The 17,337-nt window shown below is 41.5% G+C and overlaps 1 protein-coding gene across 6 annotated transcripts in view; it reads left to right on the top strand.

Moving 5' to 3' along the window:
• The window catches only part of Plcb4 (phospholipase C beta 4), a 357,655-nt gene that overhangs the window by 333,937 nt on the left and 6,381 nt on the right, over positions 1-17,337 (top strand). For 2 of the 6 annotated variants that reach the window (XM_050134225.1, XM_050134228.1), the window contains exons 35-38: positions 9,886-10,061; positions 12,311-12,412; positions 16,677-16,734; positions 17,179-17,265. In XM_050134225.1, coding sequence (XP_049990182.1) covers positions 9,886-10,061; positions 12,311-12,412; positions 16,677-16,734; positions 17,179-17,265 — 423 coding nt within the window. Of the gene's footprint in view, positions 1-3,370; positions 3,487-8,095; positions 8,172-9,885; positions 10,062-12,310; positions 12,413-16,676; positions 16,735-17,178; positions 17,266-17,337 lie in introns of all 6 variants that reach the window. The other 4 variants (XM_050134224.1, XM_050134229.1, XM_050134227.1 and 1 more) reach the window with 3 other exon arrangements.

Below are 17,337 nucleotides of genomic sequence, written 5' to 3'. Positions count from 1 at the left end.
GAGACACACACACACACACACACACACACACACACACACACACAGAGAGAGAGAGAGAGAGAGAGAGAGAGAGAGAGAGAGAGAGAGAGAGAGAGAGAGTGTCACTGGGAGTGGCAAGAGGCTTTGCAACCTTACAGCCCACCCCTGTAACACACTTCCTCCAACAAGGCTGCACATCTGATCCTCCCCAAACAGTTCCATTAACTGCAGAGCAAGATTTCAAATGTATATGAGCCGATGGGGATATTTCTCATTCAAACCAGCACACCCCATTTGTGGGATTCAATTCGTAGCCTAAAGAGGAGACAATGCAGACTTTCTCTGTGTGTGTATTGGGGGGGGGCGCTATTAAAGGCAGACCTGTTTAAAGATTGTATTTTATTTTTGTTGTTGATTTGTAAAAAATTGGACGGTGGAAAAGCCACAGGAAGAGGAAAATGAAATAATTACTTCAGTCATTAGGAGTGAAGTTGGTGCCCACGTACCATACTATAATCAGATTTTCCTTTACTGAATCTCTGTCATTCAGTGGCCTCTTGGTGGTCACTGTGTTGGTCAGAACCATAAATTCCCTTAGCTCATTCAACAGCTCTTTAACATACAATCAGGAAATCTACTGTAGCTGAAAATAATAATAGAACAGCAGCTAAAAGTTTTTTTTTTTTCTCTTTGTGATTTTTGAGACAAGGTTTACTTAGTAGCTTTGGGGCCTGTCCCGGAACTAGCTCTTGTTGACCAGGCTGGCTTTGAACTCACAGAGATCTTTCTGCCTCTGCCTCTGTCTCTTGAGTGCTGGTATTAAGGGCATGTACCACCACCACCTGGCAAGCTAAAAGTTCTTCAAACACTCATTTGCTGTCTCTTCCTGGAAGGGAATTCCTCTCAAGTAGCTGTTTTGCACACAAGGAAACCCAGGACCAGTTAACTCTATCCCTTGAACCAATGCCCTAGAGTTCAGGAGCCGCAGGGCTGCTAACTGAGCCCAAACCATCTGGCCAAGCTTGATAGTCTTATATTAATTATGTAGTATGCCAGATGCTTTGTAAGTAAATAAGCCCCCTTCCTTGGGTCGAACACAGTGACAACACTGAGATGATACGGGTTTTCATAATTCTGGGAAACGTGATCTACTCCCTAAATGTCAGAGTGTTGCTTCCCTTGTCCGACATTATCAGGCCTATCTGCTTGATGGGAAAAGAGGCAAAGGATGCAAACTGTTTCTCTGTGAAACTGAGAGATATTAGTGGACCTCTTCCACCTCAGGATGCTCTGAATTTCATCCTATATACATTTTCCTCTCTAGTTGACAGGAACACCTTCATATCAGTTACTAAACACTAACTATATCCCGTGTGGCTATATAAGTCCAAGTACCTTGTCTTGCAGAAAGTAACTTCAAGGTTCTTAAAGCCCCTACATTATAGTAAGATGTAAATAAAGATATTTGTTTTGTTTTGTTTACATCCCAACCTATAGTTTCCTCTCCCCTCTCCCATTCCATTTCTCTGTTTCTGTTCAGAAAAGGGAAGGCCTCCTATGAATATCAACAAAGCATGGTATATCGAGTTGCTGTAAGACTAAACACCTCCCCATGTATTAAGGCACACTCCTTTCCTAAGGCTCCTCGAACAAGTCTTAATTATCACCTGTGGAAGCACAGTCCTATGGTAAAGCTCCTAGCACAATGTCTAATTACCATGTAGACAATAGGGGGAAAGCTTCTGCAGGGAACTGTGTCCAGGGTCATACTAGAGATGAGTCGGGCGTAAGCCTAGAGACAATCTCCAAATAAGGTCAGGTAGAGAACAAGACACATTCTTCTGGGTGGTGGGGCACTCGGGGACAGTACTCCATATTGCTGAGCTTAGAGAGTGCTTCAAGATCATAATAGACTACAAGCTCCAACCAACAGGGCCTCCCAGCACTGGATGTGTGGTTTACATGTGTCCTTAGGTAGTATTTAGAGTACCCTCCTGTACTGAAGCCATTAGCACACAGGGGTGAGGGCTGTCTGTAGGAACAATGGAATATTTCTCAGCAGTTAAAAACCAAATCAAACTAAACAAAGAAAAAAGAAAATCATGAAATTTACAGGTAAATAGATGGAGTTAGGGAAAAAAAATCATCCTGAGTGAATTGACTGAGACCCTAAAAGACAAATACGGTATTTATTCACTTATATGTGCATGTTATCTATAAAGTCCTCAATACACAGGCATGTGTAATACAATATGCAGCCATGGAGGTTAGGTATAGAGTAAGGGACTGGGGGAGGGGCAGATAGATCTCCCTATGAAAGGGAAATAGAATAGGTAGCTATGGATGGTGGGAGGCTCAACTAGGAAAGGAAAGGGAGAAAGGGTATAAGGGAAGGAATATGAATAAAGACATCTAAAATTACAAACCATTTGAAGGGTCGTATAGGACCCTATTACAGAAGAAGCTTCCTAAAATATATACATATATGAAGGGAATCTAAAATAAATTGCCAAATAATGGGAAAGACAGAGCCCCAACTGGGCATCTGTTGTCACCAAACAAAGCTTCCAATACCAGGAATGGATTACATCTAATTGAATCGTTGTCCAAAGGGGACCCATGGGGAGCCCAAACAACCAAGGCTGTTTTCAAAACTATATGTTACTCTCTACAAACTGACAGCAAAGCCATATTTCTGAAGACAACACATACAGAACTCGTTGATTATGGAAATGCCCTTTAAACAGGCGTGTCTCTGACGTACATTTCCAAACCTGAAGCTCGCCTAGGAGATGAAACCACGGATGACAGTGTGAACAGGAGACTGCCGTTTGTAAAAGAAATCTCTGGAAATAGGCCTGTGGTACAGTGTAGGGCACTGAGACAGAAAGACAGGGAAGACGGGCTAATGCCCATTGGAGCAGCCCTTGCGTCTTCATGGTCAATTGCTTTTGACTCTCGGCATGCAGCTGGTTGTTAGGCTTCTAACTGTCTCCGGACTTCTAGAACCAGCTTTTCAATTTCAAGTGGAAAGTTGAGTCATGGTTCTTAAGAGCCCATCAGTCTAGACACAGAAAAAGCAAAGAAGACAGCAATCCCATCTAGCATGTAAGTCTCGAGGAAAATCTAGGGCCACTTTCATTAACAGTCAAGAATGCTTTTCAGTTGTCCATGTTGGTCACGTCCTTAAAAGACATTGTCTTAAGGTGCAGGTTAGAGAAATACTAGTGACATGATAGAAAAAGCAGAACCCAGATGCCCTCAGCCTGCATTACTCACCAGCTTTCCAAACACTCGGGGGAAGCTGGTTAAAGGAAGGCCAGACTGGCAGTATAAACCTTTCCAGCTCCAGCTGAACTCCAGCTCATCACTGCAAATTCTTCCCGCTCAGGAGCACAGCACCATGCAGAAGTTACACTGCACACAAGTTGACAAAATCGTGGCCCAGTACGACAAAGAGAAGTCAACTCATGAGAAAATACTGGAGAAGGCGATGAAGAAGAAGGGGTAAGACTGCTGGTTAATGTCTGATCTCTCCTCCCTCTAGCAGTATGACTTTGCACAGCTCAGCTGGCTTAGGCCACGGAAGAACTTAGTGTTAGTGTGGTTTCATCATGAAGAACTACTCCTAGAAGATAAGAGGTCCACTCATTTCCAACCCTGTGTCATCACAGTGGAGTGTGGCATCGGTCACCTTAGTCATGGTGTAAGGATGATCTCAGCTGAGTTCCCCAAGCCTTTAGTTCATGGCAATTAGTTCTGATTTCTTTAAAAAGAAGGTTTAGCATCCAGGCAGTGATGGCACACGCCTTTAAATCCAGCACTCAGGAGGCAGAGGCAGATGGATCTCTATGAGTTCAAGGCCAGCCTGGTCTACAAGAACTAGTTCCAGGACAGGCTCTAAAGCTACAGAGAAACCCTGTCTCCAGAAAAGGAAAAAGTCAACAAAATTTAGCTGAAAATAATTTTAAAATTAACTTTTCTACTCTGAGAATTGTTTTATAAGTAATTTTAAAGGGTACAAAAATATAGTTAACTGCATTTCATCAGAGTCCAAAAGTGGTTTCTTTTACAGCATATTATTTGTTAATTGTTCTGTGCTATTATTAGCTATCATTACTACTGTTTCACTGTGCCTAATGTACACAGTAAACACTGGCATAGGTCTGTTCATAGGGAAAATATGCTACAATCTTATATATCTGTGGTTTTAGGCATCCACTGGGCATCTTGGAACATGTGCTTGTAGGACATGTAGCTTCATTTTTTGATAATATTAAAAATCCCTTCTTACTGCATTATAATAATCAGACAAAAAGTTGACATTGGTGCAGTTTCATTGATTAAATAGCAATACTTTGACCAGTTTCTCAACATTCTTTCTGGCATCCTCTCTGGAACTGCACACTGCACTTACTCTTTGCTCTGTCTTATTCTCTGATAGATCCTGTCTCTCTCTCCGTCTTTCATGGGATTTTCATTTTGCAACATTACTACTCCGTTGTTTTATAGAACACCTCTCCTCTGGCTTCAGAACTTTCTCATAGGTAGAGGAAGAAGAGAGAGATTATGCGTCTTAAAGAGACACACCCCACAGTGCAGGTTTTCTCATGGTACAGAACACCAGTGTAGGTGATGACGGGTCACACATGGTACTGCTGGCCTGGTTCACTTGGTGAAGGATGATCCTAGCTGATATCCATCTGCATGTCCTGTTCAATGCTTTACCACTTTTTAGTAAAAAAACTTGGGGGTGATACTGTCAAGACTACACACCGTGTGTGTGTATTTGTGTGTGTGTATGTGTGTACATATGTATATATGTGTGTATATATACATTTTATATATGTTCTATTTCAGACATCATATTGGGCACAGTTTTGTCATCCTTCAGTGGATTTTATGATTTTTTTTTAATGTTTTAAGTCTCTACTAAGGTTTTCTAGCCTTCCACACTGTTAAAGTAAAAGAGAAAATAAGTACAAATGTCTTTCTAGTTTTCTCCCTTATTTTTTCTCTTTAACATTCAGTCAAGATATACCTAGAAAACTTAGATTTTTGAACTCAGAATGGACTGTGTTTGTTACAATTCTGGTCTCCAAAATTCTAATTTCAGGACATGGAGCCAACGTCCTTCTTGGGGCACCAGTGGCGGCTAATTCTATGCCCCTCTCACCTTGGAGCTCACGTTTGGAGTTGCCTTCATTTTTATTACAGTTATGTTTTCCAGAAAAACACACACCAGGCAGTTTGTATGGACACAGTGTTTATACAATCCTCCTTTGTCTTCTGCATTGTTTTTTCTGTGCGTCACTGAAGCAGAGCCATGGCTTGTTGCTTTAAAAACATTCGGATGTATATTTTAAGTGAGTCAGGACAAGTTTCTGGTTCCTGGATTCACACTATTGTGGTGAAGGCTGGCAGGTCATTTTTAGCAGCAGAAGCATGTGGGAGAGCATGTTCGCATCACTGAGGGCCAGGAGTCAGAAAAAGAGACACACCAGCAACAGTCATAACCATCAAGTCATGTCCCTAATGACCTGCTTCTTCCAGCAAATCCCTGCCTGGTCCTAAAGGTCCCTCGGCCTCCAAGAATAAGGCCACCCAGAACAAGGCATGCAGAACGTGAGCCTCTGAAGACATGTCACACTCAAACCATAAGCATGACTCTTACAGACTTCTGACTGTATCCACAGCGTTACCTTTTAAAAATGTCATTTTATCATTTTTAATGATGCCTTGAAACAAAATGTTGAGTGTGTGGTATAGACCCTAATACTGTGTTTATAAGGGGTGAAGTCTTGACAGATTTTTCAACTCTTTCCAAGAATATACTTATTTTTATTTATACATGACTTTTCAACAAATGTTCTATTTTTCCTGGGCCGCAGTATTGTAATTTTTCTTTTTTTTTCTTTTTAAAAATAAATTTTTGTTACTTTGAGAAATTTACACATGTATCCAATGAAATACAATGATAACATCCTCTGTTTTCTCCCTCTGAATCTGCCATATTCCTCTCAACACACCTCCCTCCCAAATTCATGTCTTCTTTCTGTTTTTGAGCCCACTAAATCCAGTTAGTGCAGTGCTTCTGTGCGCAGATGTGGGCTCTTTCTGTGTTTCACTGTGAGTTTTCAGACACAAGAACTATATAGTAAGTTTCTCTATCAAGAATGATATTAGGTTCCTAAATTTGTAACAATAATATCCCTAGGGCTCACTTTTACCTTATTATTAAGAACTCACTTTTACCTTATTATTTTTATTCTCAAGTGGATTGAAAGTGATGTTTCTTACTGGTTCTTTCATATGAGACACTGGCCATGGAGCCATCCTCATGAGGAGGTAGTGGGTTCCACCACACATAAATCTTTACGTCACACTCTAGGAGATGGAAGAAGCCTGCCTGTAGGTTTCTTTCTGAGCCCATGCTGCCAGATACAGATCTGCCCCCAGGCTCTGCAGAGAGACTATTCTCAGTACTTGAAATACAAGACCTAGAAAACTCGTGGCACCTTCACAGCCAGTCATCAGATATTTTCATCTGCACAGCCTACTCCAAGGGGAGCTTCCTGTTGCCACCTCGACTTTGTGTTTCCAGGTTGCCAGAATATTGATCAAAGGGGAAATTGGTCATATGTGTTTAGATATTTCTGTAATGAGATTCATTTCCAGAACATGCGTGGGTGACCTTGGGCTGAAGATGGTTTGAGTTGTGATTTTTCCATCTTCACCATGGTGCAGGAGTTACTCGCATCCAGGAACACATGAACTTGGAATTCTGAATCTTGCCTTTGCCTGGGTTTCTAGTCGTGGGATAATTTCTAGTCAGCATTGCCCAGTCAGCCACATTAGGGGGTCAGGGAATGGTTGATCCTCTGCCGGAGACTGGGCAGTTTGCTTGGATTAAATGCATCTTGCATTTTTGACACTTTCAATTTACAGTGTAGGTTAATCAGAACTCACTGCCATGGTCAGTGAAGAAGTTTTCCCTACTCTTCATACCCAGCTGAAGGACATGGGTCAAGTGGGCAAAGGCACTTTACTCAAGTGTTCCTGCCTAACTTCAGGATAACTGTCTCTCAAGAACATTCCATTCAGCTTGTTTAAGCTGGCAGGGAGAAGGTGAATGGAGAAGGCAGAGAAAGAAAAAAGCAAATGTTGGAGAGATCAAAGCAAACGTTTCTGCAGGGGCAGAGAGTGGGTAAGGCAATGCGCGAAGGGGAATAATTATGCAGTCGTGACTTCTTAATATTACAGAGATCCTTAGCTTATGCCAGCTGGTTAGGAAGGCTGGATAAAGCCCGTCATTACATTTACTGTGGAAGTTTGTCTGGAATGAAGCCAGGGGAACATTTCAGCTTGCTGAATAACAGACTGGAGAAGAAACACCCTGAGTACCAGTCATTGAGAAGCGGCGGGTGTGACAAGTGAGCGCATTTGCAGGGGAGAGTGTTGCTTTCCGAGGACCCTTGGTTCATAAAATGAAGCACTGTGAGCTGGGCTAGCATAAGCCAGAGCATACGTGCTGAAGACAGAAGCCCAGGTCCTGTTCTGGTTTCCGCAATAACGTGAAGAAGAAAATACCAGCACTGGAATTAGCAGTAATGGCTTCTGGGCGATCGCCTGGTATATGTTTCCTACTCAGAAGAGAATAAGCCACCCCCTCCCTGCGATGTAGTGCCAATAAATGCTATTTTCTTCCTCGCTGGCATGTTTAAAAGACAAAAATCTGGCTTTATGACCAGAATGAGGGAATTAGAAATTCACTTTCAAGACTGTTTTCATTCCTAATAATATTTTATGGAATAAATACAAAACAGCTTAAAGAAAAGCGGGAACCAAAATGGAAACTCTGACAACAGACCATAACAAGAAAATAATTGCTAGGTCTGAAGTATCTCTGTGTGTGGTTGAATTGAGTAATCATGGTGCAGATAAATTTCTAAGGTGTGAATCTATTCCTGGAAAAGCAGATGCCGCCCAATGAGCCATGGCATCATCACACGTTTGATGACTATATTGTCTTCATCAGAAAATGTTGTCACAGAGGCCCAAGGGAACTGAAAAGATATCTAATTCCTGGCATGCATTTTCACTTCTCCATTTTCAGGGGAAGTAATTGTCTTGAAATGAAAAAAGAAACAGAAATTAAAATTCAGACCCTGACATCAGATCACAAATCTAAGGTAAGAAAACACCCCCACTTTTTTTTTTAACACGGTGACTTGAAGAAAATATTTTATAGTTTATTTTAGAAGGGGCATCTCAGGATTGATCTGCTATCAGAAGCAGTAGCAGGTAGTTGGACTTGGAAGATGGGGTCAGAGGTTTGTGCTTGCAGCAGCTTTACCCATCTTTGAGAAAAGCCCCTTCGTGGAACATCTTTTTATCTTGTGTGTAGAAATAGACTGACGATACTTACGTTGATGGTCCTGATGTATCAAGTGAAACAGTGAGCAAAGGGGCAGGAAGGAAGCCCTGCAGGTACTGAAAATACAGACTATGCTTCCCTACAGAGAGAACACCAAACACAACACAAGCAACCAGGCTGTGGACTGAACACTTGCTTGCATTTTACTGCATCTTTGCTAGGACTTTTAGGGTGATAAAAATTAAGCTGACATTTTAAGAGTTGAACCTGACTACTGGCAGTTTCCCCAAGTAAAGTGAAACTAGGATTTTGAGAGACCTTAAGTAAAGCTGTGAGCCTTTGGAGAGGACATCAATGCTAAGACTCAGGAGGAACACAAACATGATTTCAGCAACAATAAATTTTAAATTATTGTTAAAGCTCTCAATTATAGCACATGCTTGAAACAGCAGCTTTATACGGTTATGTAAGGCTTTATCATCCATCCCCATGGCTCTGACACATGCACAGACCAGTCACACTGTTCTGGATGGAGTGAGTGCTCCTCTGTGCTATTTATTTTGCATGGCAGGGACTATGCATCATTCTCCATTCTCTCTGCCTCTTTTTAGCTTTGCATATGAGAAATAGTGCTTTATGCACTATGCCATGAGTTTTAGATACTTTCCTCATGTAGATCAGAAGTCTTGGCAATGGTATCAATTTACTTTGGCTGTGTCATAAGCTGCCAAAATGCAATGCCTTTAAACAACTATTATTTATTCACTCATCATTCTGAGGGCCACAAATTTGGACTATATTTAAGTGGTTGACAGCTCTGATTTTGTGGGGCTTATTGAAGCACCTACAGTTAGCCGAGGGTTGTTATCCTCACTTGTATATCTGAGGGGTTGCTACCTGCAGGGTGGTTGTGTGCCTTACATGGCCTCCAGCCTCCAGCAGGGCAGTCCAGGCTTGTTTGCAGGGCACCAGCCGTAGAAAAAGGAAAAGATATTGTTTGTATACCTTTGCTTTAGGCACCCTTGCTGTTTGTTGTCTCGTTGGGTAGAGCAAGTCACAGAGACAGGCAGATTTCAGGATTTGGGGAAACAGCCTTTAGCCATTTACAAGGGGCTGAAAAACCACGTTGCACAAAGTGTGGCCTTGAGAAGTGGAGGACTTTCTGGCCTAGTGTCTACTAAGGGTAATGAAGTAAACTATAATCTAGGATTAAGAGGACACTCAGTTCTCTCTTCAGACCTGTGGTCTAGTAGAGGTGAGGCATGAGGTGAGGAAATGTGCTGGAACCGACCAAGACCCAGGCACAACCAAGGAGGAGACAGGCAGTGAAATAACAGGCCAATGTAAGAGACTTAGCAGCAAGACTGACGGGTTGATCCCAATAAAACAGTGATTAGTGACTGTTGTTTTTGTGGGTTGTAGATGTCCATTGAGTCACGAAACAAACTGGCCTGCATGAATAGCCTATGCTTTCAGCACATAGCTGACCCAAAAGGTTCCAGGTGACCCATCCCATCTTCCCCACACAGGTCAAAGAGATTGTTGCCCAGCACACAAAAGAGTGGTCAGAAATGATCAACACGCACAGTGCCGAGGAGCAAGAAATCCGGGATCTGCACTTGAACCAGCAGTGTGAGCTGCTGAGAAAGCTGCTCATCAACGCTCATGAGCAACAGACCCAGCAGCTGAAACTCTCCCATGACAGGTGGGAGAGTCAAACGCCGTGTGTGTGTGTGTGTGTGTGTGTGTGTGTGTGTGTGTGTGTGTGTGTGTGTGTAAGAACAAAAACGAGTGCGATGTATCTCGTACACTTAGTGTGAGGAAGCCGATTTATATGAAGCAGTGTCTGCCAATGGCTTCCATGTGTTAGGAAGACACATCTTGTAAAGTTAGCTCAGATTGCAAGTTGCCTATAATGCATACTAAGAAATGGTCTTCCTCCTCTAAGTGTTTTGGGGCTCAACAGTAAATAGGGCTAGAGGTGAAAAACTGCTGAATTCTCTTAGGAAGGTAAGACATGAGAAGTCCTGGCCAGTGAAGCTCCTAGGGTGGCTTTCATCCCACAGTGGCAACGCATTCAAGAGAGCCTCCTTCCTTTCTGTACATTGCTGGGACTGCACTTTAGGAGGACAGGCTCGACCAAGAAGTAGCCAAGACCTATCAGTTCATTTGCTTATCCCCACTTCAGCAACGGGCATATAGCACTTGAAATACTGCCTGGGCTGAGCTGGACTTCTTCATTAAGTACTTACTGTATACTATAATCAGGGGTATGCTGATATAGACGAAACAATACAAAACAGAAACTTTATTCAAACAAAGTAAATGTTCATTTAAAAAAACATGGCAACTGCATAAATTATATATGGTTGTATGCAAAAACTTCCAGCCTTACTTTTGGTGAGACATCCTGACATAGAAAATAAAGTGGTTTTGCCATAGTTTCCAGTTCTCCCATGAGACAGTCGAATGGTGCCTGGCATGATCTGGTTCTGTCATGAAACATGCTGAGCCCAGTGGAGTTCTGAGTTTGGGTCTGCTTCCACTGGTTAGAGGGTGTCTTGTCTTCTTTCTTCATGAGCGCTTCCGGTTGCATGTGTGCTTTGCATCAAGTCCCCGTAGCAGCATCCCTTCCCCGTTTGAGCACTGCGACAGTGGCAGCTTGTAGCCACCTCCCCTTATTTAAAAATGGTTTAGAGTACGAGGCACTTTTGAATCATGTCTCTAACCACATGGAGAAAAATTATAAGCCTCAAAGTTAGATAGTACCTGAAATAAATAAAAAAATTTAATTTTTCATTGATTAGAAAGTCATTTGAATGCGTGTTTACGCATACACACATGCACACACGCATGCAAACCCAGCTGCTAATTTATCTTTAAATTAAGTCTGTGGTGAGAGCATTCCTCCTCTCAGTAGCAGCAGTACTAGGGTTGTTTTCTTTTTCTTTTTAAATCTCTATTGCCTAGTGTATCGTTTCTTTTTGGCTTTGTGATTGCTCTCATTTAGTGAATGTTTGTTAGCAACATTTGGTCATTCGTAAGCGAAGGAAAGGAAGGAAGAATGGGTGTCTGGAAAGATCACTTTACTAACAAGTTGTGGGAAACTGAGAGCATTTGCCTTGAGTCCAGAGTTCCTCTTATTGTCCTGCTGATGAGATACAAGGTGGCTGACTAAAATCCCATTTTAGCCTTGCCCATCCCTCTTGATGTAGAACAAACCACTGGACCCAGGTAACCAGCGTCCTTGCCTGTACATTCCTAAGGAGATCACTATTAAGTGAAAAATTATTTGTAATCACATCCATTTTAGTCTTCTAAACTATATGCCTTTATTATACACAAGAGTGATCCAAAAATAGACATATCTGTCATACACAGGTGTGCACTTACACAGTCACTAGTCAGCTGTCAATACAGGTCTGCTCTTTCCTATACTTGGAACTATTTAGTCCTTTTCATTCCCATGGACTGTTGGTCGGCAGGAAGGTCACTTGTGAAGGTTAGAGCATCCTGTCTGTTCCATCTCACTGGGTCCCAAACAGAGCATGGTAAAGTTGAACATCTGTGTATTTCTTTTTTTGAGTAACTACAGCATCTTTGCTCAAATATACCAGCCACAACACATGTCTCCACTAGGTGGCAATGCTCTCCTCAGCCATTGCTCTCCTTCCTGAGCTAGGGTTCCTTCCCTCCTTTGCCAAAGGACAAAACAACTCCATGAGCTCAGACATGTAAAAAAATTGAACTCGGCCCTATTGTTACACATTGTCTTTGTATCTGTTGTTTTCCCTGTTATATATCATAAATGCACCCTTTTAAGGCGTATGATACTTTATGGTAAGCACCAGGACTTCATCTGTATACTCACTAATCTTCAACTGTAGCCTTATGGAGTTCTTAATCGCCATCATACGCCTCTCCATTCATTTGTTTCTTATTTTTATTTCATAGGGAAAGCAAGGAGATGCGAGCCCACCAGGCTAAGATTTCTATGGAAAATAGTAAAGCCATCAGTCAAGATAAATCTATCAAGAATAAGGCAGAAAGGGAAAGGTAAGTGTGAAGATGCTCACTGGAACAGTCTGGGTTCCTGGGATAGTGTCAACAACAATAGACTGTGTAAACTCAACATGGATCTGAGCTGTAACACTGGAGTGTCCTAAGAGTCCTGTTAGTACAATTACTATGGAAGGAAATTATTACTTCAGTAGTATAGTGGTTCCCAATATTTTCCTGATAACTGCCACTGGTAAACTTTATATTCACACAACATATATAAAACCTGACAATAACCGATTTAATTCTGTAGCATTCTTCCTGCATTCTATTAAACCGTCATGCTAATCTCTCCCCAGCTCAGGTGTCATCAAATCTGGATGTGATAGTTCTGAGTGTCAGGAAGGCTTCTTCTCACTTTGATTTACGTCCTTCGACATCAGGGATTATATGTAAAGCTTCCACATAGATTTTCTGGTTTGTCTCTGAGTTAGGTGAGCTGTCTGGAAGGAGAGATTGAGGCAGGAATCTGGGTGGATGTGACTTACCAAGCAAGGGGTCTTCCTCAAAGAAGATGGGAAGATAAGATGGGGTGGGACAAGACCTGATTAAGGCTGTGGTACCAGGTGTTATATGCAAACCTTCACTACAGCTGTTAAAGGGAACCACAGGTGGTTTTCAGTAACTATGTTACCCATAGCGGGGTGTTGCCAGGGAACACAGATAACAATAACCTCACTATCCATCATCCATCTGTGAGTATCCAGAAGCCTTGAGTTTCACAGACAAAGACTAGGCCAGAATTTTCAGAGCTGTGGACAACAAGGGTCCTGCTCATGGATGGATGGTAGCAGCTGAGATGGCACTGAAGACCAGGGCCACTGAAAGGCTGTTTTCTGCTCCACAAAACACAGAATAAAGATTAGTCTTTGGGGACCAAGAGGAAAAGGAGTGCGGCATTTCAGGCTCGCGTGTCACTCCGTGAACCAAGGACTCCATGAACCCAGAAGACTTGACAGCACAAAAGTGGGCTCTCTGTGCTTCAACTCGACTCCCCAGGCTTCTAGGATACTCAGTCGGTGCTGATGTTTCGAGCAGAACTGCCTCGGTTGCATTTATTCTTTTCAGCTATTGAATGATGCTGGGTATTAGTAAATCAAAATGTGACAAAATACAAAGCATCTTGCCAATTTACTCATCTTTTATAGTGAAGTTTTGCTAAATGCCATTTAAATATAATACCCCACCAAAGGGAAATGGAATTCCATAGTAGTTTATCTTTTTATTATATTTATTTATTTATTTTATGTGAGCATGGTGTGTGAAAGAGAGCAAGACAGAGAGAGAGCAAGAGAGAGAGCATAGGAGCACCCACAGTCATACAAAGTGCTCATGTGGAAGTCAGATGACAACTGTCAGGATTTGGATTGCTCTTGTGGGTCCCAAGGATCAAACTTAGCTTTTCAGGCTTGGTTGCAGGTTCCTTTTTCCACCAAGCCATCTTAGTGGCCCTCCACAGTCATTTTGACCTGGAGATGAGTGCCATCTATGCCTCCCGGGAAGAAGGTTCCAGGGAGGTCATTAGTCATCCGGTCCAGTGGTTGTTTGTAGTGTGACATGGTTGTGTCTCTCTGACTCTTGTTAACTTTTCAGAGGTGCCAGTCTCTGCACATTTTCTCAGATAAGGAACTCTGTTTAAAAGTGTTTATATAATAGAAACAAATATATCTTCTTCAGTTCAAAACCCTCAAATACTCTAAAAATACTAAATATGGATTAATCTTTAACTTGAATTGTTTTTGACGGTGTTGTTAAATTTGGGCTGTACAAAGTGAAATATAAAATTCACCATGAAGGCTGGGGTATTAAATCATCCTTTATTGTATTTTATCAAATATATTAGAAAGTAGACTTAAGTTCATCTGAGTTCAAATTTTCTTTTATTTTTTTGCAATGTAATGTCTTATTGTGTTTCTGAGGCCAGCCTGGAACTCACTAAGATCCTCCTGTCTTAGAATATTGAGCTCTGGGGTGAGTGGGGTAGCTACCATACTCAAGTTTTAAATCACCCAAAACTCTAAGGTGTTGCTAATGTAATTATCCAGGATTTAAAAATGTTGTCTTTAGCTGGGTTTAGTGACACATGCCTTTAATCCCAGCACTGAAAAGAGGGACAAGTGGGAGAGGCAGGTGGATCTTTGAGTTCAAAGCCAGCCTTGTCCAGGACAGCTGAGGCTACAGGCAGAAACCATGTCTAAAAAAAAAAAAAAAATATTTTGATGTATATCTGTTGACTGAAACTTTTTGTCTATCATTATCTGATCATAAAGCATCAACAAATATCTGTTTCTAAAATAATGATAATAACCTCAGTGCCAACAAGTCAACCACCCCTTAAGAAGCACGTGTATATGGTTGTGATTTCAGTTTTATCATCCTGCTGAGGACTAACGTTAAAGGTTTATCATAAGACTTAGCAAGACCAATAGAAACTAAAATGTTATTCTATTCCTGGGTCAGAAAAGACTTTTGAACAGACATTATATGATATTTATAACAGAATGAAAATGCAAGCACTGTTGATCATGGATGGGAACATGCATGAAAAGCTTATTTCCTAAAAGATGTCAAAATTAATGTTGTGAATACTCAAAGAAGACATAAAGGTAGAAACCAGAGTGAATACCAAGATCCCAGTTCAAAAAGAATAACAAAACGCGCAAAGTACTAGAATGGGGGGAAGCAAGAGAAAGCATCCAGAAAGTCATGGCTTTTGTGGAAATTGTGGGAGCAGATGAGATCCTCACTAGACTGTCAGCAGGAACGATCGGGGGGAGAGAAGAAGCAAAAAGTAGTGGTGTGTGGAAAGAAAACTGAAAATAAAAGAGGAAAATAATTTTGAAAGGCTTCTATAATGCTAATGCTACATTTGAAAATATGCGTAGAGTGGAGAATTACTTAGAAAAAATGCACGTGCCCCCGTGGACAGCCCACATCTACATGAATACAAACAGCGCTAATTGGATTTGGAGGTTATTAATAATGTTAATAATAAAAAGGAAGATGTTGGAGGGAGACTAGTTGAGGGCACTGTGGGATGTTGAGAAAGGTCATAGGAAATTTGCATTGTATACACGTATAAATTTTCAAAAAATAATTATTATTTTAAAAGAAAAAAGGAAAACACACATGAAATGACTACAAACGGAAAAGCCTGAAAAGATATCGTCGTTAGAGAAGTCCACCCATTTGGATGTTGTGTAGTCGTGAAAAGCACCCCACCCACAATCAGGGGCACAGTTCAAGCAGCATGATGCACCCACAAAGGGGCAGAACTGTCAGCATCTCGTAAATCAAGGTTGGGCAGCTGTCTGGCGAAAGCAGTCCCACGCTCCAGCATAAAAAATGCAAATTAGGGTTAAAGACAGAGTCATAGGATGAAGAGGAGGTTGTTCATATCCTACCAGCTAGCAAGTCTGCAAGCTTGGGCTTGTGAAGGAAGCCAAAAACACCCTACTAAGTCCTTAAAACACACAGAATGATGTTAGCATGCCCACAGTATTCATCAGTGCTATGGGCGATCTCGTTAGAAACACTGTAGCCCGGGCCCCTCAGCCCTTCTGAGTCTGACTCTGGGGCGGAGAGCACAGCAGGCTATCTTTGGTAGAGCCTCTAAATGATTTATGCACAGGAAAGTTTGAACACTTAGAGGTATTTCTCATGGACACATCCATATATAGTTAAAATTATTAAAATATGGCTAAGTAAGCCTATGCCAGCCCCAGTACTTCCTCCAAGGAGAGGAAGAAGGGAAAATAGAATCTGAAGGAATGCAAAAGAAGTTTAAATTTCATATGTAACATTCTCTTTTACTTATGGACAGATGGCTGTGTGGTTAGGGGTGCTTACTGTTCTTGCAGAGGACCTCAGTTCTCCTGCCAGCACCCACATGGCAGTTCATAACTGCCCTTAACGCCAGTACCGGAGGATCCAACACTTCCGTTGTCCACAGAGGGCTCCTGAACATGCAGGGTGCAAATGAACTCGTGCAGGCAAATGTGCATTTACTTGAACAAGATTCAAAGGTCTTTAAAGTCGGAGACCATAAAGAAACATTATTGGTTAACCTGAGTGATCTGTACATGGTTGGTTTTTTATGCTTTCCTAAGTATTTTGTGCATTTAGAAAATGCTACAATAAAGATTAAAGGAAAAGGAAGCAATAATCTAATCCGGAAAATGTGGTGCGGGAAGACTGGTTCTTATGGCTGTATGTGAATCCTGTATGGTGTCACGCTATTATCTGTCTCTATTGTTTTTAGGCGAGTCAGGGAGTTGAACAGCAGCAACACTAAAAAGTTTCTAGAAGAAAGAAAGAGAGTGAGTATTTCATGCTTTTCTCGGCACTCCTTTTTGAAGAAAAAAAATCTGTGAATAATAACTTGTGCTAGCCTCCAAGCCTTTCAAGCTGGTTGCCTAATTTCTTTATTTTTCTGTACCCTAAATATTCCAACATTGCCTCTCCCCAAAAGCTAAAGCAATCTCTTACTGCTGTCTCTATGGAAATGATCTGACAGCATTTTATGTAGGCTATAAAGCCAGATTTCAGTCATGCAGAAGTGTTCAGTTATTTGCTAAGATTTAGGAAAGGAGAAGATATGCCCAATATGATTTATGAATTTAAACTCCTAACAATTTTCGTGGTATTTTTCATTCCTTTTTTAAAAAAGTATGGTCACCCTCAGTTAAATGATGAGTTTAATAAGCCATCCATCATTTGTAATACTGAGACTACAACTTGAAATTGATCATATTTTTTTCTAGCTGGCGATGAAACAGTCGAAAGAAATGGATCAATTGAAAAAAGTCCAACTCGAGCACCTAGAATTCCTAGAGAAACAGAATGAGCAGGTATTTCCCCCAACGCACATGGCAGACATTGGCCGCCCATCAGCTTCAGGGTGGTGGTGCCGTGGCCCACAG

Source organism: Alexandromys fortis, unplaced genomic scaffold (assembly GCF_014885135.2).
Source record: "Alexandromys fortis isolate MF-2015 unplaced genomic scaffold, M_Fortis_MF-2015_v1.1 scaffold_6, whole genome shotgun sequence".
NCBI classification, from domain to species: domain Eukaryota; kingdom Metazoa; phylum Chordata; class Mammalia; order Rodentia; family Cricetidae; genus Alexandromys; species Alexandromys fortis.
This window is presented reverse-complemented; position numbering and strand designations above follow the sequence as displayed.